Source organism: Chiloscyllium punctatum, chromosome 47 (genome assembly GCF_047496795.1).
Source record: "Chiloscyllium punctatum isolate Juve2018m chromosome 47, sChiPun1.3, whole genome shotgun sequence".
Taxonomy (NCBI): Eukaryota; Metazoa; Chordata; class Chondrichthyes; order Orectolobiformes; family Hemiscylliidae; genus Chiloscyllium; species Chiloscyllium punctatum.
In genome coordinates this window covers 4,091,449-4,113,550 of record NC_092785.1, presented here as the reverse complement: position 1 = coordinate 4,113,550, position 22,102 = coordinate 4,091,449, and the positions used below count along the sequence as shown (strand labels likewise).

Sequence of the window (22,102 nt, the reverse complement as noted above, 5' to 3'; positions counted from 1 at the left end):
TTGTTTGTTGGTGATTGAATGTTTGTGCTTTATTCCCTGGAGCTTGAGTTCCGGGACCGTTTTGAATCTGATTTTTATTCTGGAAACTTAACATGAATTCTTTTAACGTTAAGGATTCTATAGAGATTATGAAATAAAATGATAACTCCTGTTCTTCTTACAGGTCGTGACTACCTGACTATCAGTTTCTAACCAATCTCTTTTATCTTTACATAAAAACGATTTATGGAGGACAGTTGAAGTTTCAGTTCAACATTAGATTGTAGCAAAAACAAAATCCTATGATTAATATCTGTGACCTTGGATTCGGCCATTGTTCATGCATTCAAAGTTTTGTTTTAACTTGAATAGACAAATTCTTTTAAGGCAGCTCTGATTATTTCACGACCTTTTGCATTGCAATTGAGCAATGATTGGTCAGGACTACTTAAGAAAGCTAATTTTGGATTTAAATTAAGGGACTAAAACTGGGTAATTATCGTGGATTTCAAAGTTGGGAACTGTATGCATTTTACATTTTAAGTATTGAATACTGAATAAATGAATGTATAATATAAAGATATATTTACAAGTTAGGAATAAGTTTTAAAGTTAGTCAAGCATAAATTGATGAACTGGTATATGGGGAGCAAGAAATATTGCAGTATCTCTTTCAAAACATTCTCAAGGTCTAAATAAAACATTGGGTGATGAAGAACGGCCATGAGTTGGCCCTAAATCAGGTCAGCAATTGATCTGTCGGCGTAACATGAGAAGCAGAAACAAAAGGCAGACATAATGATAGCCCACGGTTGATGAGATAATAAAGCAAAGGATAAAACTAAAAGGAGAAAGAAACCAGAAACCTCGGGGAGGAGATGTTAAGGGGTCTGGTGGACAGGGACAAGGATCCCCACAGCGGGATGTTATTACTGCGGAAGCACGGGTCACTTTAAGAGGGAGTGTCCAGATCTGAAAAAGGAAGTGAAGGCAGTACTGTTTATGAAGCTTGGTGAAAAATAGAGGCGTCAGGGGCTCCTGCCCCCCGGGGACCCACCAGGAACCCTTGGTAAATTTAAAGGTGGGACTTTATAAAGAGGACGCAGTTTTCCTCGTCGATATGGGGGCAGCAAAAGGTCATCCTTAAAATTCAAGCCCGAAACAGGGGGAACGAAAGAGTTAGTCGGATTATGGTGACAGTTTTGTGATGAGAGGCACGAAGAATCAGTTTTGCGCTCACGACAAGATACTGCCACCAAACTGGGACTGAAGTAACTGCAAATGGTGCTGTGAAATCTGTTGAGGTTCTTAAAAATGAATGTGCTTGAGCCAAACAATTGCAGAAACAGAACGAGAAAGCGCAAGTGACTGGTCAACAAACAGAACTGCGCAATTACAGCTTTAAAAGTGTTTTGGTCACTTGCTGCGTTTCCACCCTGAATTACCTTTACATTTGTATAATATATAATTAATAATTAATATTTACAGTAAATCGATGGTGCTCGCCTGAATCAATATTAATCGGCAGGATCCCTTCAAACATTCTCAGTGACCTGTCACATTGATTCCTGGTTAATTTAAAACATGAACGCATTAATTCATTGTTAATTAAAGGTTAGAAAGCTACGTTACCGGCTGATGAGGTAATGAAAGAAGCAGCCCTGAATCCACAGGAAGCGGGTGGTTTATTCCCTAATACCTACTGTCCCAGGTCCTGGGGAAACTCCTATCTCTGGCCGCTGCCAATCCCAGAAACTAAAGATTTGTTCTGAAAGAAGCATATTCTGGGCTTGTCCTCCTCTTTGTCTTTCCTCAGGGAACAGGGTTTATTGGCGCAGACTCTGCCCCGCTGTTCATCCGATTCAACCGGGAGACTGGGGGGGTCTTAGTAAAATCATAGACAGAGACTAAATTGCAGCCGGACTGGGAAGGGCCGAAACCAGGCTCTTTTGACTATCGGAACGGCAATAAGGACGGTGGGGGAAAGGCTGGACTCGCTACACTCGGATCAAAGGGCCAGTGGACCCTCCCGTGGAGGAAGAAGTTTGGACAGCCGAATCAACGCAAGAAGCGCTGAAACTCAGACTAAAGAGACTTTGAGTAACTGATTATACAGTGGCGACCCGAGCGCGGGATTATTTCTGTAAGATTGTATTTTAAGTCTTTTTGTGCTTCAGCACGATTTTTTTAGAATGCTGGGGATGTTTAGAGTTATGATGCTAGCCCTCTTAGGATCGGGATTTTGTCAAATATCATTTTCATACGTATTATTAACGGTTCCTGAGTCTGATAATCCACAAGTAATAGACACTGATTCATGCAGCTTAGTAAATTGTGGGGATGTAGATAATCAGAGACAGTACCACAGCTTAAGTCCTATGGGAATGGCCTTGGGGATGGTACTTGGTAGAATGGTCTCGTCACAGTACACTGGGCCCCCTTCCGACCAGCTCTCGATTGTCCCGATAAAAAGTGTAACCCAATATACCTAACGATAAAGAAAACCACATGGCACAGAGCAATTCTGGGAGGGGGGGAGCTATGAAATACAATTAAATGAAACATTTGGGATAGAAATGAAAGCAAGTGGGAATGATTTCTCAGGCTGTTGTTTTCGAATTAGCGTAGGACAGGGAAAACGGGTAGAACTACTGGATAATAAGGTACAACCTTTCACCCCTCCCGATGACCTTAAAGGAGTAAAAATTATAGAGGTCGAGGACGTAAAACAGACCATTGAAATAGAAACTGGATGTGGGGTTGCAAATGCCTGGGTTGAATGGGTAAAGTATACTGTAAAAAGTCTGAATAAAGGCAATTGCTATGCATGTGCCTCCTGTAGGCCAGTGGCCCACGTGGTTCCCTTTCCCCGCGAGACAGGAAGGGCATGAAATGTATGATAGCCCTGTAGCAGGATGAGGCGGCGTGGAACTGTACCTCCTGATCTCTGATGTTCCCTCCCTTGGAGAAGAAAGACTTAAAAGCTCCCCCCCCCCTCCATGTTTCCAGCCGCAGTCGGAAATCACACGTGGCGTGTGCGTAGACGAGGTACAAATCGGTCCGGAGATTTGGGGGCAGCTGAAATTATGTACAGAGATTAAGAATGTCACCGAAACGGACAAGGGAGGGAACTACTCAGCACCAAAGGTTCCCCGAGCGGATCTGTGGTGGGACTGTGGAGGCAAAATATAGAGACCCACCCTCCCTCAGGATTGGAGAGGGATATGTACAATTGGCAATTCCATTTACCCTGGCATTTGAGAAGGAAAAGAGAGTAGGGAGAAAGGGAAGGGGTAAGAGATCACTGTTAGACACTTCTTTCGATGACAGGATTTATCTAGACTCTATAGGAGTCCCGAGGGGATTACCTGATGAGTTCAAGGCTCATAACCAGATTGCCGCGGGCTTTGAGTCAGCTCTCTTCTGGTGGGTAACAATTAATCAAAATGTAGATTGGATAAATTCCATTTTCTATTATCAACAGGGATTTATAAATTATACAAGAGATGCGCGGTTAAAGGAATATCAGACCAGCTTGATGCGACAAGTCGGATGGCCTGGGAAAATAGAATGGCCCTTGGTATGATTTTAGCGGAAAAAGGGTGTGTGTGTGTGTGTGTGTGTGTGTGTGCGATGTTAGGAGGAAGCTGTTGTACCTTTATTCCTAATAACACTGCACCTGATGGTTCAATTACTCGGGCCTTAAGGGGATTGACTACCTTAGCAGAGGAACTGGCTGGGAATCCAGGAGTAGACACATCTCTCACGGGATGGCTGGAATCATGGTTTGGGAAATGGACGGGGGTGGTGGTTTCCATCCTTACTTCCCTGAGAGTAGTAGCCGGGGTATTGGTAGCCATTGGCTGTTGTATCATACCCTGTATACAAAGGGCCCACCCAGAGACTGATTGTGACGACCTTAATGAAACAAATGCCCCTAAAGAGTAATTGGAGAGAAGGGCTCTACCTGTTAAACAATGAAGGAAGAAGTGACCTCAGGGAGATTTCCAAAATAAATGAAATTTTGGGTAAGATGCTCGTCAATTTGGAAGTGACATCAGAAAAATGCAGAAGGTAACAAATGATAATTAAAGAAAAAGGGGGAAATTGTGGGATATAGGTAAAGTAAGTGTTACTTCTGCAATTATGATTACTTATGCAAGGTAAATGAACTCGCACCAGTGTGTAATTGTTTCAGCCAAGAGCTGAGTCAACAAGAATGGAAACGATGTGAAGGAAATACATAATTGTTTTTGTACTAGCCTGCAAAGAATGGTAGATGTTACAGACAAATAGATAAGGTGCTGTGAGGGGAGGGGGTTAAGCTCGATACGTCTGTACAAACAGTAGTTATAAGCATCTGTTTCCCGCTTCTGCAAAAACCAAGAGCAAACCACATTCAAGAAGTCATGAGGTCATAAGGTCATAACAAGTGAGGGAGGATGTGGTGAAACAGCCTTGTGAGGCCAGAAATAAGCATTTTGTCGCAGACAAGGCTGGATAAGGCAAGAGATGAACAAGAGTAATGGGCGCCAGTCTTAGAGAGGTGGGAGACGTAAACAGGGGAGGAGCAATGGGAGGAGAGAATAGGAACCAACTTACGTAAATGTTGTGTACTAGTTGAATTCAGTGTGTGTGTGAGTGTGTGTGTGTGTGTGTGTGTCCCTGCCTTGTGGACTGTGGACACCACACCCTCTTTTGCAAGAGTAAAATAAATGACACTACTGATTCGGATCTTGCCTTGGACTGAAATTACTGAAGTGAGTGAGCTTCGTTTCTCACAGCGGTAATTAGAAACTGCATATGTACTTCAGGGAGGGGAGTATATAGGCTATGGGTGATAGGAGGCAGCAAATTTTGTCGGGGTATGATCAATTCGATGTGCATCTGAAGGGTTAATTTACAGGGCTATGGGGTTAAAGGAGTGGAGTGAGACTAATTGGACACAACATCCAAAGAATTGGCCGAGGCACAATGAGCCAAAAAGGTCTTCCTTTTATGCTGTACGTTTCTGGGATTCTAAAGCTAAATATCCCATTTCAATGTGAAAGGAAAGGTTTCGTTTTCCATGAAATAAATGCGGGACCTTACACTGATATATCCGCCTGCATTTACTAACTGACTGAGGCATGGGGAAGTGAGGGCATGGGGCAGGATGTGAGGTGGTTCCGTTCCTGTTCTTTGGCAGCCAATAGCATCCAATCACTGTGACCCAAAGTGAAAGCCAGGGAAGGATTCAAATCTTCCCGCCTTTCAGCGAAACTCTTCGCAGTCTGACAGCAGAAGCTTCTTCCAAGCTTCCTTCTTTCTGTAAGTCATTAAACATATTGGGTTTTGTGCTTGTTTGAGCATGTTTGGGGAAGGCGAGTCAGGGAGGGAGAAGGGATCAACGTTGCCTTAGCTCTTAGTTATTGATTTAATGCAGGGATAGGATCTATAACCGCGGTACACCATTTGGAGTAAAACTTAAACAAGGGGCAAGAATCACCAAGAAAGCGCGGGAAGAGTTAAAAATAAAAAACAAATGCGTTCAGCAGTTGGCTGAGGTCCTGTACAGCTGGCCACGTCTAGATGTATCACTCGGGCCGGCTTTGGAATGAATTTTCTGATTTGAATGTTACAATCAATGAGACTGAGGTCAAAGGGAATAAACATCAGGGGATTTTGCATGGTCTCGACTGGTTTTTTTTTTGAGAAATCAATTCGTGGCACCACCAGCAAGGTCAGCATTTACTGCCCTACCACATGTCCCTGAGATTGAACTGATGGTCTTCCAAGGCCATTTCCGCAGGTAACCCCAAGACTCTTTGCTGTTTTGCTGTGTCCTAGAGATACATTTCGGGCCAGACTCAGCAAAGGTGACCCGAAACCCATTTGCCACCTCACAGACAACAAAGGACACACATTCAACTGGGATACATTTCACTGACCTCCATGTGCTGGTGGTCTGTACATGGGGTTTCTAGGCACACAGTTTAGCATTTTGACAGTCTCCATATCCACAGACCTTTCCTTATCATCTGACTTTCTGATGCACACAGCAAAGTCGATAGCATCTTATGAATATTTTCCCATAACACCAGCTGGAGGTTCCATGTTGCAAACACACCCTTCACCTTCATAAAAATATTTCTGGTTATCGTTTGCACCACATCTGTTCTATTCTGATACCCAGGTTTACAGTTGACCCAAAGCTGTGTGGAATCCTAGACGGTGAGGACGATGCAGAGAGGTGTCACCGTGATTTGGATAAGTTGAGTAAGTGGGCAAGTGCACGACAAGTGAAGTATACTGTGGATAAATGCGAGATTATCCACAAATCCACACTGACCCTCTGAAGATTAACCCAACCGCACCATTGCCTTACTACTCTACATTTATCCCAGACTAATGCACCTAACCTACACATCCCTGAACACTACGGGCAATTTAGCCTGGCCAATTCACCTGACCTGCACATCTCTGGATTGTGGGGGGGAATCCGGAGCACCCGGAGGAAACCCACGCAGACACGGGGAGAATGTGCAAACTCCGCACTGACAGTTGCCTGAGGCGGGAATCGAACCCAGGTCCCTGGCGCTGTGAGGCAGCAGTGCTAACCACTGAGCCACCGTGCTACCTCAAACTGGGAGGGAGTTGGGGCAGGGCCCCAGAGCGCATGTCTGGGTGCACGTGCACAAGCGAGAGGAGAGACAGAGAGATTTGAAAGGTAGAGTGCGCACAACTGAGCAAGAGATTTGAAAAGGGGGCAATAAGCAAGGAGATTGTGATCAGCTGGTCGGGATAGAAGAAACGCTCAAATCAGTGTTAGCCAGTGCTGAGAGGGAGAAAATGGGTTAGTTGTGCTGAAGGCAATCCATATACAGAGGTGGACGAGGGTAAAGTGGTAGATGTGGTGTATATGGATTTTAGTAAGGCGTTTGATAAGGTTCCCCATGGTAGGCTACTGCAAAAAATATGGAGGTATGGCATTGAGGGTGCGTTGGAGGTTTGGATTAGGAATTGGCTGGCTGGAAGAAGACAGAGGGTAGTAGTTGATGGTAAAGGTTCATCTTGGAGTGCCGTTACTAGCGGTGTTCCGCAAGGATCTGTTTTGGGACCATTGCTGTTTGTCATTTTTATAAATGACCTGGAGGCGGGGCTAGAAGGTTGGGTGAGCAAGTTTGCGGATGATACGAAAGTCGGTGGAGTTGTTGACAGTGAGGAAGGATGTGGCAGGTTACAGCGGGATATAGATAAGCTGCAGAGCTGGGCAGAAAGGTGGCAAATGGAGTTCAATGTGGGTAAGTGTGAGGTGATTCACTTTGGTATGAGTAACAAAAAGATGGGGTATTGGGCTAATGGTCGGATACTTGGTAGTGTGGATGAGCAGAGGGATCTTGGTGTCCATGTACACAGATCTCTGAAAGTTGCCACCCAGGTAAATAGTGCTGTGAAGAAGGCCTATGGCATACTGGCTTTTATTGGTAGAGGAATTGAGTTCCGGAGTCCTGAGGTCATGTTGCAGTTGTATAAGACTCTGGCGCGGCCGCATCTGGAGTATTGTGTGCAGTTTTGGTTGCCATACTATCGGAAGGATGTGGAGGCACTGGAACGGGTGCAGAGGAGGTTTACCAGGATGTTGCCTGGTATGGTAGGAAGATCCTATGAGGAAAGGCTGAGGCACTTGGGGTTGTTTTCATTGGAGAAAAGAAGGTTTAGGGGTGACTTGATAGAGGTGTACAAGATGATTAGGGGTTTAGATAGGGTTGACCATGAGAACCTTTTTCCACGTATGGAGTCAGCTATTACGAGGGGGCATAGCTTTAAATTAAGGGGTGGTAGGTATAGGACAGATGTTAGGGGTAGATTCTTTACTCACCGAGTCGTGAGTTCATGGAATGCCCTGCCAGTAGCAGTGGTGGACTCTCCCTCTTTATGGGCACTTAAACGGGCATTGGATAGGCATATGGAGGATAGTGGGTTAGTGTAGGTTAGGTGGGCTTGGATCGGCGCAACATCGAGGGCCAAAGGGCCTGTAATGCGCTGTATTCTTCTATGTTCCAAGTTTCTATGTTCTATGAACCTCGACTATCCAAATATCAATTCTCCCAATTTTGGATTATCCAAAGATGACCGAAGATGAAGGTGGGGCAGATAAAAAATACAAGAGGAGGAAAACAGGCGCGAAAGTTATTGAACTTGACGTGAACCCCTACAGCACAAGCTCAAAGATTAACGTTTCACTTTCGCCTTGGGGACCTGACAGCCTCGAAGACTAATATTGTGCAGTACAAAAGAGGCCCTTCAGTTGAAAGTCTGTGCTGCCCATAAAAACTCACCATCAACACGACCTCCAGTGATACTGCAAGTGCTCACACGAGCCCCTTTTAAAGGTTGGGAGGTTTCCAGCCTCAGCTACCTTCTCAGACAACGCCTTCCAGTCTCTCACCACACGCTGGATGAAAAGTTTTTTTTCTCAAATCCCCTCTAAATCTCTGGCCTTGCCCTCACCCTCTTCAATGCTTGCTTCACTCAGCAACCCTCTGCTTGACTCAGTGTCTCCTTCACTCAGCAACTCTCCTTGTCCAACTGTCAACTCTCTGGGTGAAAGTGGGTCCTGCAGATCCTGGAGATTACAGTCAAGGTTAGAGAGTGTGGTTCGGGAATGATCCTGAAGCTGATCAGGAATGAAGGGCTTTTGCCCGAAACGTCGATTCTCCTGCTCCTCAGATGCTGCCTGGACCTGCTGTGCTTTTCCAGCACCACGCTCTCTAACTCTTGACTGTCAAGCTCTCTACTTCATCTGGTTAACAGCTGACTGACTGTGACGGGAAGGAGCCTGAATACCGAGTCACTCACCTCCTTGTATTACACACAAGCTTTGCCTCCGACAGCCACGAGGAGAAAGGGTTCAGGTCGGTCACCTCCCTCGGCAGACCTACCGCTGATGAAACGCTCCGGGTGGGAATGCAGGCTGGGTACAAAGCCCGACACGGCTCTCCAAAAAAAAAAAAATTCCAGATCGCTACCAGTTGTGAGTTGAAAATCTGAGCCTGTGTCTCTAGACCAGGAGTCCTGGCCTCTGCATTCCTTGTTCAATCACCAGAGGGCCAGCAAGCCACAAAGAGGATCAAGGGGCGATCGAATCAGCAGTTACAATGATTTCAGGGAGTTTATGGGTTGATTAAGGGAAACTATTTTCTCTACTAGGGAGTAGTGGAGGGGCAGAACTTAAAATTTGAGAGGACAGATCAGGGATGAAGTCTGGACTCTCAGATTGGGGAATGGAAATCTGGAAAAATACTCAAACGAAAAGCAGGAAATCCAGTTAAAATGTCAAAAATGAGACTGATAGACCCCCATTCGTGACAAGAACCGAAGGAGTACAAACAAAACCATGAGATAAAGAGCCGAATAGCCCCACGGTCTTCTGGGTAATAAACTCGAGGAGCAGCTGAATGGGTCTCTTCCTGTTCCTTGGGAACAGGCTAGAGGGTTGAATGGCCTCGACTTGTTCCTGTGTCACAGGTTCAAGAAAGAGCTGAAACACCTCCTCCTGTTCCCGTGTGCCAAACGTAAGGGGCTGAACGGCCCCCTCCTTCAATTTCGCTGTTCTGTCCTATTATGCCTGCACCATTTACAAGTTCTTCCCCCGCAGCCGAGCAACAGCGGGACATCAGCGGTCTGATGAATAAATCACTATTTTTCAGGGACATTTCAGCCTTTCACTCTCCAGCGATAACCACTGAACCTGAATCATGCCTCAGAAAAGACGCAGGAAACCCAAAACACCTTCAGCACTGGGAAAGGAGACCATCTGTACCTTTCTGAAGGTTAGTGCGCTTCTGCCAGCTGATTTAAAAAAAGCGCGATGGCAATAATTATCTCAAGGGATCCATGAGCACATTGTATATATTTCTGGGTCGGTAGAGCAGGAACCAAAGGTGGAGGATTGGTCACATGGATTAAGGAGAATAATAGGAGGATGGAGAAAATGGTTACCCAGAAGAGATCAAGGATAGAATCTGTTTGAAGAAACTGCTCGGTATCCTCCCCAAAAAGGAAATGGGAGCAAATTGAATATTCTGAAGGCGGAAGTAGATAGATCATTGATAAGCAAAGGGTTGAGAGGTTATTGGGACTAGGTGGGAAAGTGGAGGAATCTGATCAACCGTGAGGTGATTGACTCGTGAACCAAGCCCCAGGGATTGAGTGGACAATTTCTGCTCCCAGTTAGAGCCATAGAGCTATCCAGCACGGAAACAGACCCTTCAGTCCAACCCGTCCATGCTGTCCCAGATATCCCAACCCAATCTAGTCCCACCTGCCAGCACCCGGCCCTTATCCCTCCAAACCCTTCCTATTCATATACCCATCCAGATGCCTTTTAAATACTGTCATTGTACCAGCCTCCACCACTTCCTCTGGCAGCTCATTCCATACACGTACCACCCTCTGGGTGAAAAAGTTGCCCCTTAGGTCTCTTTCCCCTCTCACCCTAAACCTACGCCCCTCAAGTTCTGGACTCCCTCACCCCAGGGAAAAGACTTTGTCTATTTATCCTATCCATGCCCCTCATGATTTTGTAAACCTCTATAAGATCACCCCTCAGCCTCCGACGCTCCAGGGAAAACAGCCCCAGCCTGTTCAACCTCTCCCTGTAGCTCAGATCCTCCAAACCTGGCAACCTCCTTGTAAATCTTTTCTGAACCCTTTCAAGTTTCACAACATCTTTCCGATAGGAAGGAGACCAGAATTGCACACAATATTCCAACAGTGGCCTAACCAATGTCCTGTACAGCCCCAACATGACCTCCCAACTCCTGTACTCAATACTCTGACCAATAAAGGAAAGCATACCAAACGCTGCCTTCACTATCCTATCGACCTGCGACTCCACTTTCAAGGAGCTATGAACCTGCACTCCAAGGTCTCTTTGTTCAGCCACACTCCCTCGGACCTTACCATTAAGTGTATAATTCCTGCTAAGATTTGCTTTCCCAAAATGTAGCACCTCACATTTATCTGAATTAAACTCCATCTGCCACTTCTCAGCCCATTGGCCCATCTGGTCCAGATCCTGTTGTAATCTGAGGGAACCCCCTTCGCTGTCCACTACACCCTCCAATTTTGGTCATCTGCAAACTTCCGAACAATTCCTCTCATGCTCACATACAAATCGTTTATATCAATGACAAAAAGTATTCAAATGTCTGCATTCAGGAGGCCACCAACAAGAGGGAGACAGAGAAAACATTGAGGAAAGTTATAAACTCAATGGAGGAGTTAAAACAGCAGTCTGCAACCATCCTCATTAATAGCACCGGGGTCAGACAGGGGGCAAGGACTTTCAAGATAAAGAAACAGAATTGGGCCGTTCAGCCCATCCCGTCTGCTCTACCATTTGATCATCGGCTCAGCCCTATGCTCCTGCTTTCTCCTCGTAACCCCTTGGTCCCCTGAACAATTAAGGACCTATCCCTGTCTACGAGATACTTAAGGATGGTTTCCACAGCCACCCCCCACTCCGTGGGAAGGAGTTCTACCCTCTGGCTGAAGACATTCACCCCATCTCAGTTCAAAAGGGTCGTCCCTTCACTTTGAGGCTGTGCCCTCGGATGCTAGTCTCTCCTCTTCGAGGGAAACAACTTCTCTGCAGCCTCTCTGCCCAGGCCTCTGTCAGATAATCTTCCTTCTTTAACAAGGATAACCTGCTGGGGACTGAGGTGAAGAATCGACAGTCAGGGAATGTTAGCGGAGATCAATGATTATCGTGAGGTCAGGCGGTGAAGCCGGGGGGTGGGGGGGGGGAAATGTCACTGGACAAGGAATCCAGGAAGGAGAACGTGAGGGCTGCAGATGCTGGAGATCAGAGGTGATAAAATGTGTTGCCAGAGGATCGAACTTCTCCCCACGGGGTGGGGGTGCTGTGGAGAGCTGTTGCGCTTTTCCAGCAACACATTTTTCAGCAAGGAATCCGGAATGTTCTTTGGAGATAGATTTGAGTGCCACCATGAGAACTAATGCAGTTTGAATTCAATAAAAATATGGAATTTAAACAAGTCTAAAAGGCATCAACAGAACCACTACCAACTGTTATAAATGTCCTGTCCTCAAACCACCATCCCACCTTACAATCTGTTACCATTCCCAGGTCTGAGGGCATTATACCCACTGTCCTCTCTGACCAGGACCAAGAGTCCCGAAGGTCCTGTTGCCGGCCTGGTGCTCGGTTTCGGGATATCTCAGAGGAACTTGGAGTGGGAAGGGTTATGATTCCAGTGGCCCTGGTCCGCGTAGGTACCAATGACATCGATAGAACGAGGGCAGAGGCTCTGCGGAGGAAGTATATGAACGGCGAGGAATGAAATTAAAACGCCGAACCTCTGGGTGACGACCTGAGACACCAGCTCATTGGCACAGGGTCAGTAAGAAAGAGCAGCTCTCTGCGTGGCTCAAAGATTGGTGTGGGGGTTTGAATTCATGCGACTTTGGCACCAGTACTGGGGATAGGAGGGACCTGTTCCAATGAGAGGGTCTGCCTCTGAACTGTGCTGGGACCAAGGTCCTAGTGAATCACATAACTCGGGATCAGGATTGGGAGCTGCATATTCAAGGATATACATCCTGTGGAAAAGGTAGGCAGTTGGGTCGGGGGAGTGGGATTGCTATGTTAGTAAGAAATGAAGTCGGGTCAGATGGTGGGTAGAACTGAGGAACTGCAAAGGTTAAAAAAAGAAATACCGTAGCAGGAGTCATGTACAGGGATCCCTGGGACACAAGACACACCAGGGGATAGAAAGGATGTGTATGGAAGACAAAGTTGCAGTGATCATGGGGGATTTCAATGTGGACTGGGAAAATTCAGGCTGGTCAGGGATTGCAAGAAAAGGAATTTGTGGAGAGTCTACAAGATGGCTTTTCGGAGCATCTTGTGTTGGGAGCCCACTAGAGAGAACAGGCAATACTGGATTTAATGTTGTGCAATGAGGCAGACTCGATAAGGGAGGGACACTCAGGAGGCAGTGATTATCATATTGAATTGACTCTGCAGCTTGAGAGGGAGAAGAGAGCACGAGAGGGAATGATATTACAGCTGAATAAAGGCAACTACAGAGGCATGAGGGAGGTGCTGGGGTAGAATTGCCTGGGAGAGGGACCTAGCAGGAAAGACAGTGGAACAGCAATGGCTGGGGTTTCTGGGAATAATTCAGGAGACCTGGCAGAGATTAATCCAGAGGAAAACGCAGCTTGGTACAGGGAGGATGAGGCAACCATGGCCGACTAAGGAGGTCAGAGATAACATAAAAGCAAAAGAGGAAGCATATAATGGTGGCAAAGGGCAGTGGGAAACCAGAGGATTGGAAAGCTTACAAAGACCAGCAAAAAAAAAAAGAAGTAAGGAGGGTAAAATGAGGAACCCGGTGAAATGGTCCTCCCGTTACCCTCCCCTTCTACTGCAGGAATTGCGAAACCTGTGCCCACACCTCCCCCTCACCCCTCACCTTTGTCCAAGGCCCCAAAAAGGGAGCCTTCCCCACCCATCAAAGTTTCACCTGAACCTCCACGCAGGTCATTCACTGTATCCATTGCTCCAGATGTGGTCTCCGTTACATTGAGGAGACTGGGCACCTTCTCGCAGAGCGCTTCAGCGAACATCTCCAGGACCCCAGCACTAACCATCCCCACCGCCCTGCGGCCGAACACTTCAACGCCCCCCCCCTCCCCCCCCCCCCCCCCCACCTCCCATTCCGTCAAGGACACGCGAGTCCTGGGCCTCCTCCGTCACCCAGCCCTTACCACCCAGCGCCTGGGGGAAGAACGCCCTCATCTTCTGCATTGGGACCCTTCAACCCCACAGCATCAATGTGGATTTCACCAGTCTCCTCATTTCCCCCACCCCCCCCCCCCCCCCAAACCCGCCACCTTATCCCAGATCCAACCCGGCACCGCCCTCTTCACCTGTCCCACTTGCCCATCTTCCTTCCCTCTGGTCCGCTCCACCCAATCACATTTTCCCCCATATCCATCCATCTATTCCACTCTGACTCCCCAGCCCCACCCCCCCCCTCTCCCATTTCTCTCGCCACCCCCTTCAGCCTCATTCCTGATGAAGGGCTCTTGCCTGAAACATCGATTCTCCTGCTCCTCGGATGCTGCCTGGCCTGCTGTGCTTTTCCAGGCCCACACTCAGATCCCTCCGATCGCCCCAATGGTGTTTCCGTACCAGCATGGTCTACGTTCTTCAAGCCCAAAAGGCACACTCTGCCGCTCCAGTAGAGTACCTCCCTGGCAAAGGGCTATTGATAGGTATCCCAGGACCAGGTCCAAACTTAAACATAAACCGAAGGAAGGCAGGTACACAGAGGCCAAATGAAGAGGAGCTTTCAGTCATTAAATGGAAAAAAGCAGGTTAAGTGGGCTCCCCTGGTTGCTGTGTAACAGGCTGGAGAAGATGGCTGAATGGCCTCCTGCTGTTCCTCTGTGGGACAGGCTGGGGAAGGGGGCTGAATGGCCTCCCGCTGGTTCCCCTGTGTAACAGACTGGGGAAGGGGCTGAATGGCCTCCTGTTGTTCCTCTGTGGGACAGGCTGGGGAAGGGGGCTGAATGGCCTCCTGCTGTCCCCCCTGTGTAACAGGCTGGGGAAGAGGGCTGAATGGCCTCCTGCTGTTCCTCTGGGTAACAGGCTGGGGAAGGGGCTGAATGGCCTCCTGCTGTTCCCCCTGTGAAACAGACTGGGGAAGGGGCTGAATGGCCTCCTGCTATTCCCCTGTGGGACAGACTGGCGAAGGGGCTGAATGGCCTCCTGCTGTTCCCCCCTGTGTAACAGGCTGGGGAAGGGGCTGAATGGCCTCCTGCTGTTCCCCTGTGTAACAGGCTGGGGAAGGGGCTGAATGGCCTCCTGCTGTTCCTCTGGGTAACAGGCTGGGGAAGGGGCTGAATGGCCTCCCGCTGGTTCCCTTTGTAACAGGCTGGGGAAGGGGCTGAATGGCCTCCCGCTGGTTCCCTTTGTAACAGGCTGGGGAAGGGGCTGAATGGCCTCCTGCTGTTCCCCCTGTGTAACAGGCTGGGGAAGGGGCTGAATGGCCTCCTGCTGTTCCCCCTGTGTGACAGGCTGGGGAAGGGGCTGAATGGCCTCCCGCTGGTTCCCTTTGTAACAGGCTGGGGAAGGGGCTGAATGGCCTCCTGCTGTTCCTCCTGTGTAACAGGCTGGGGGAGGGGCTGAATGGCCTCCTGCTGTTCCTCCTGTGGGACAGACTGGGGAAGGGGCTGAATGGCCTCCCGCTGTTCCTCCTGTGGGACAGACTGGGGAAGGGGCTGAATGGCCTCCCGCTGTTCCTCCTGTGTAACAGACTGGGGAAGGGGCTGAATGGCCTCCTGCTGTTCCTCCTGTGTAACAGGCTGGGGGAGGTGCTGAATGGCCTCCTGCTGTTCCTCCTGTGTGACAGGCTGGGGAAGGGGCTGAATGGCCTCCTGCTGTTCCTCCTGTGTAACAGGCTGGGGGAGGTGCTGAATGGCCTCCTGCTGTTCCCCCTGTGTGACAGGCTGGGGAAGGGGCTGAATGGCCTCCCGCTGGTTCCCTTTGTAACAGGCTGGGGAAGGGGCTGAATGGCCTCCTGCTGTCCCCCCTGTGTAACAGGCTGGGGGAGGGGCTGAATGGCCTCCTGCTGTTCCTCCTGTGGGACAGACTGGGGAAGGGGGCTGAATGGCCTCCTGCTGGTTCCCTTTGTAACAGACTGGGGAAGAGGGCTGAATGGCCTCCCGCTTGTTCCCTTTGTAACAGACTGGGGAAGGGGCTGAATGGCCTCCTGCTGCCCCCCTGTGTAACAGGCTGGGGAAGGGGCTGAATGGCCTCGTGCTGTTCCCTGTGTAACAGGCTGGGGAAGGGGCTGAATGGTCTCCCGCTGGTTCCCCTGTGTAACAGACTGGGGAAGGGGGCTGAATGGCCTCCTGCTGTCCCCCCTGTGTAACAGGCTGGGGAAGGGGGCCGAACGGCCTCCCGCTGGTTCCCTTTGTAAGAGCCTGAAGGGGCTGAATGGCCTCCTGCTGTTCCCTATGTAACAGGCTGGGGAAGGGGGCCGAACGGCCTCCTGCTGTCCCCTTTGTAAGAGCCTGAAGGGGCTGAACGGCCTCATTGTATTTGGGTGTAACGTTCCGATGGTTCAGTGGACTTTATGATCGCTCTCCACTTCAGAGAATTGATGAAAATCCACCAACCACTCCAGTCTGGAAAAAAGGGTTTGGTGCTGAGAGGAGGAGCCCTTTTACCGAATGGAACCGTTCCACCGGTGCCGGGAAAATGCCGCAGGCAACCCCGGGTAAGGGGACCGAGAACACCGAAGAGAACCAAGTCAAAGAATTCACGTTCAACTTCCAGAGTAACAGGAACAGCACCGAGCACGTGGTGAGAGGGAAACTGGACGAAAGCATTCATTCTGCTCTAATGTCTTCGACGTCTTTCCAGAAAGAACAAGAGAAAAATGAGGGTAAGACATTCCATTTAATCGGGAAGAGGGAATTGAGGGGTGCCATCAATCTGGGAATGCCGTGTAAATGTCTGCCGGAGAAGACCCACTTTGAAGTGGTCTTTTACCGGGTTAAAGGCCAGGTCAGCTATCGGGATGAGGTCTCTACAGGCAAGCAATGTGTTGTATTCTGTGTGAGAAGCACTGGAAAGACAGGTGGCAAACTGCGGACAGGTTCAAAACCTATCGTCAAGGACACGTGTCTGCGAGAGGACGGACATGATCTGTGCGTTTACGCTTTTGAAGGTGAGACCATTCGCGAGGCTCTGCGCAAGGACGGGAGGTTCTCTCCAGTCATTGAGCAGAACGTGTGGAGCCTGGTCGATGAGCACAGATGTCTGCAGTTCACCCTCACCGTCGATGACCTCCGCGATAAATGCTTTGAAGTTCAAGTCAGCAACGAAAGGCACGCGGCAGGAAACGAGAATGGGGACGGCAATGACCGTGCCGGCCCCAAGAAGAGGCAGGAGCAGGGCAATGCACCAGGAGAACAGGAGAAGCTGAAGGGTGAGCTGAGGAAGCAGGTTGATGAATATCTGGGAAAGGAGAAAGGAGAGAAGCATTCCCGTAAAAACTGGAATCTCCTCAAGAAAGAATTTGGGAAGATCGCAGTGGATGGGGTACCCATTACAGTGCATGAAATGCTGGTGCGATTGAGCGCGTCTGTTGGATTTGTCAAGTGGGATAACAATGGGAATAAAGGCACTGCCTCTTGCTTCTACCTGGGAAACAAATACATCCTGACGTGTTTCCACGTAGTGAAGATGGCAGTAGGTGATGGTGTGCCTGACAATGAGTGGAAGACCATAATAGAGAAGGCCGTGACCATCAGCTTTGACTACAAGGAGAAGCACCAGCCGACCTGGGGCTGGTATAACATTGAACCGTGGTTTGAAGTGTATAACCAAAGCCTTGACTACGCGGTGCTGAGGTTGAAGGTCCCCAATGATGATCAGTCAGAACTACCTCCAGGTGTGTCGCACACTGCAAACTCCCCTCCCTGGAATGGAGTGATCTACATTATAGGCCATCCTCAAAGCCTTCCCAAATCCACTGACACTTGCACGGTTATCCCTATTCCACAGCGGAATGTCCAATATTACATGCAGGTTTTCACAAAGTACAGCTTCAAAGAAATCCAAAATTCGGACACGATCACCTACAACACCTGCTTCTTCCACGGGGCCTCTGGCTCTCCCGTGTTCGATTCCTCTGGGAAGCTAGTGGGAATGCACGCTGCCGGATACCAGTATCCGATCGGCACCAAGAGAAACAGCGTGATCGAATATGGTCCGACCATTGAAGCCATTGTCAATGACATGAAGGCTCGTCACCCAGGATTTGACTTCATTTCCCAAATCCAGGATGACAGGAACATTCCGTGCCAAGACCAAGGAGAGGTTCCAATGGACATCCAGTGAAAGAACGCAACTACATGCGTTTCAAAGCAAATTATCACAATTCACCTTCTTGTTGCAGCTATTCCTTTCCTGCCTCAGCTTCAATATTATCTCCAAACTTCGGTCAGCTATTCTCCTCCACTTTCTACCCCTCTGTAAACAGAGAGAGAGACAGAGACAGAGACAGAGAGAGACAGAGTCAGAGAGACAGAGAGAGAGAGAGAGACAGAGAGACAGAGACAGAGAGAGAGAGAGACAGACAGAGAGACAGAGACAAAGAGACAGAGACAGAGAGACAGAGACAGAGAGAGAGACAGAAAGAGAGAGACAGACAGAGACAGACAGACAGAGAGAGACAGAGACAGAGAGACAGAGACAGAGAGAGAGACAGAGAGACAGAGACAGAAAGAGAGAGAGAGAGACAGACAGAGAGACAGAGACAGAGAGACAGAGACAAAGAGACAGAGACAGAGAGAGAGAGACAGAGAGAGATAGAGACAGACAGAGAGACAGAGACAAAGAGACAGAGACGGAGACAGAGAGAGAGAGACAGAGAGAGAGAGACAGAGACAGAGACAGAGAGAGAGAGACAGAGACACAGACAGAGACAGAGAGAGAACCCAGGTCAGTACTACACTTGTTCATTACTGGTTAAAAAAAAGGTTTCCTCATCTACTTCCTACATCTCGATCGCATAAACTTATTGTGCCTCTTCATGAACACCTTATCTTTGCCAAACTTATCCAAGCCTGTCAGAATCTGTACACCTCGATCAGAAACTCCCTCATATTCACTTTACAGGTGAGGAATACTGAAGCGAGGTATCTACCTCCTCAATCCCCAATGCCTGTTTCCCCATCCCAAAGCACAAATCAGGGGTGTGATGGGATACTCCCCACTTGCCTGGATTACTGTAACTCAACAACAAGAACAAACCAGTCAGGACAACGCAGCCTATTTGAGTGGCACCACATCCACAAACGTTCACTCCCTCCGCCACCAACGCTCAGTTAGTAGGGTGTACCACTTCCAAGATGCACTGCTGAAATTTATCAAGGTCCCTCAGCACCTTCCAAATTCAAGACCACAACCATCTGGAAGGAAAGTGCAGCAGATACGCAGAACACAACCCCCCTGCAAGTTCCTCTCCAGATCATGCACCAGGCCAACTTGGAAGTATACTGCCTTTCCTTCACTATCACTGGGTTAAACTCCTGAAACTCCTGAGCTCAGTAAAACCTGGAAGTAAGAGTCTGACGATGACCGTGAATCCACTGCCAATTGTTGGGAACACCCCATCTGGGTCACTAACGTGCCTTCGATAAGGAATCTGCCATCCTTACCTGGTCTGGCCTACATGTGACTCCAGACCCACAACAACTCCCTCACTGAACTGAGGGACTACCTGCACCAGTTCAACAGCATTGGTTCAAGATGACAACACACCATCACCTTCCCAAGGACAATTACAGATGGATAACAAATCCTGGCCTTGTCAGTGATACCGACATCCCTGGAACAAATGTTTTGAAAAGATCTGCTTTACTTGCTACTGTCAAAGAAAGGTCAATAAATGACACCTTGTGTTGTGCTACTTAATGGGAGGCAATGGCCTAGTGGTATTATCGCTGGATTGTCAATGCAGAGCCCCTGGTCACACGCTGGGAAACCAGGTTCAATTCCTGCAACGACGGATTGTGGAACTTGAGGTCAGTAAAACCTGGAAGTAAGAGTCTGACGGTGACCATGAATCCACTGTCAATTGTTGGGAACACCCCATCTGCGTCATGAACGTGCCTTCGATAAGGAATCTGCCATCCTTACCTGGTCTGGCCTACAAGTGACTCCAGACCCACAACAATGTGGTTGACTCTGAACTGCCTTCGGAGCAATTAGGGGTGGGCAATAAATGCTGGCCAGTGCCGCTCTCATCCCGTGAATGAATATTTTAAATAAACTATTCAAATCATATATAAAGCAGTGACAAACAAGACTTTCTGCCAACCTCCAGTCTGTAAAACAAATGTTGACCACGATTTCCTGTGTTTTAAAAGCGAGCTGACATTCAAACCCCACATCCGGGAGCAGTTATCTTAATGAGCCTCTTTCGTGGTGTCTTGTAAAAATCTTTCATAAAATCCATTCAGACAGCGTCCATTACTTTGCCTTCACTAACCTCCGTAACTTCATCAAAACATAAAATCAGATCTGTTTAACGGGTTCTGCTTTTTTTTTTATAAATCCATACCTATCATTCCAAGTCCCCGTTTCTAAAAACATGACCTGGTGTTGACATTAAACTGGCAGGCCTATGGTGGACTGCAAATGGCTGTTTCTTGAATAAGTGCAGGACACTTTGCAATCTCCAAACCTCTGCAATTACCCTGTGTCTCCTCACTCACTTCCCTTCACAACTTGGGACACAAGCCGTCCAGGCCACTAACCATAGGCAGCCGTTCCAGTGTATGCATCCTCTCAATTTTCGCCGTACCCACTAACTCCTCCGTCTCTGATGACCAATATTTTGTCCGAATCCTCTCCCATGATTAACACTGTGTAAAGGACTCATTAACCACTGAGTCTCCCATCATGTATCGTTCTTTTTGTCACTAATATCTGTAACTTTTCAAACGGTTGACTGTCAATTAATTTATCTAATAAATGCTCCTTTGAATCTCTGTGAGACACCTGTGATGACAAGGAACCATATAAAGGCAAGCTGTTGCTACTTAATCTGCACTCTGCTGAACACTTCCTGTAGCCTGGTAGATCTTTCTCCCCTTTGGCAAAAGAAAGAAATCACCTTAAAACTGGACCAAAAACGGTTCTTGATCCTTTAGCCAGAGCATCATTACAGCGCGGAAGCAGGTCTTTCAGCCCATCGAGTCCACACTGACCCTCAAAAGAGCATCTCGCCCAGACCCACACGCCCAGCCGTGTCACCCCACATTCTGCACTGCTAATCCACCTTTCCCTGCACCTCCCCCTGGACACCACGGACAATTTAGCACGGCCACATCACCTCAGCTGCACACCTTTGGACTGTGGGAGGAAACCGGAGCACCCGGAGGGAACCCACGCAGACACGGTGGGGGGGGGGGAGAACGTCCACGTGGAGCCTGTGCGGTCGTCCAAGGCCGGAATGGTGTCCAGGTCCCTGGCAGTGTACAAAAACCACACTCCACCTGGCCTGTTTGAAGAGCAATCGGCCAGTCTCTCCACGTTCACTGAGACGACACACTCCGAACTTGAGAATTGCGAAATCACGATGAAGGAATGTAAATTTTTGAAATGTGGGGTTTTTTTTTTGTCAAAGCGGGTAACTGTTGATTAAATGACCTCTCACTTCAGCGTGAAGGAGGAACGTTTGGACAGGGGAAAGGTTTGCTGAATCGAACCAGTGTTACATTGATCCTGAGAGTGAGGTTTGGGAGTGTTGAGGCAGCTTTACCTAACCTCATGTTTAACCTGAAATGGGAGTCTTGACAGGGACAGTGTTGGGGCTGTTTTACATTATATCTGACCCTATGTTATGTCCTTCTTGGTTCATATTGTCATTTTCAGTGCAATAATTATGACAATTTCTCTGATGCAATTAGCAATAAATGCTTACTAATGAGCAAATGTCTTATTGCAATGTCTTACGAAACCTCAGGCACTCTCACAGCCCATTAAGTGTGTCCGAGACATGACAAGCAATTTCCATACAGCAGGTGCCCACAAATACTACAATGACAATGATTCGAGAACGTGTGCTCTGGTGACACTGGTTAATCGAAACTGAGAAGAACAACGGACTCTTCCGTAAAGAGATAGCCAAGACGTTTATCTGTTCTCGAGCTGGCCGGCATAGTCTCGTTGAAATGGCCCTTTCGGAAAAATGGCTCCTCCAGCACCACCAGGCTCCCTCAGGACCAGCACGAGAAGATGGCCATAATTCATCATGATCATCAGATTCGCCCATTGGGTTGAATCTTAAACAAGAAAAGGAATGCATCAGCTAGTTGAGTGACCAACTCCCCACGGGAGTGGGGGAACGGGGGCAAGGCTTTGAGGGAGGTTCAGGGATAAATGGGTGTTGGGGGGGAACCATCCACAATGGGAGAATCGGGGGTATGCGGCCAAGTCTGTCAGAATGCGGCTGGGTGGGGGTGGGGGACGACGAAAGACTGGTTCACCTCCAAGGGCGGCACGGTGGCACAGTGGTTAACACTG

General features: G+C 48.4%; 1 protein-coding gene across 1 annotated transcript; it reads left to right on the top strand.

Moving 5' to 3' along the window:
* The first annotated feature begins 971 nt into the window (after nucleotides 1–971).
* Nucleotides 972–20,565, top strand: LOC140468506 (serine protease FAM111A-like). The gene is made up of 3 exons (XM_072564584.1): nucleotides 972–5,289; nucleotides 9,672–9,794; nucleotides 16,157–20,565. The coding sequence occupies exons 2-3, from the start codon at nucleotides 9,720–9,722 to the stop codon at nucleotides 17,906–17,908; spliced, it is 1,827 nt and encodes a 608-aa protein (XP_072420685.1). The 5' UTR covers nucleotides 972–5,289; nucleotides 9,672–9,719; the 3' UTR covers nucleotides 17,909–20,565.
* The last annotated feature ends 1,537 nt before the right edge of the window (nucleotides 20,566–22,102 follow it).

Bases quoted from the DNA above. Each gene is read 5' to 3' on its own strand.
- LOC140468506 (XM_072564584.1), top strand. From the start codon at position 9,720: ATGCCTCAGAAAAGACGCAGGAAACCCAAAACACCTTCAGCACTGGGA. The intron at 9,795-16,156 runs GTTAGTGCGCTT...TCTCCACTTCAG, and splicing joins CCATCTGTACCTTTCTGAAG to AGAATTGATGAAAATCCACC.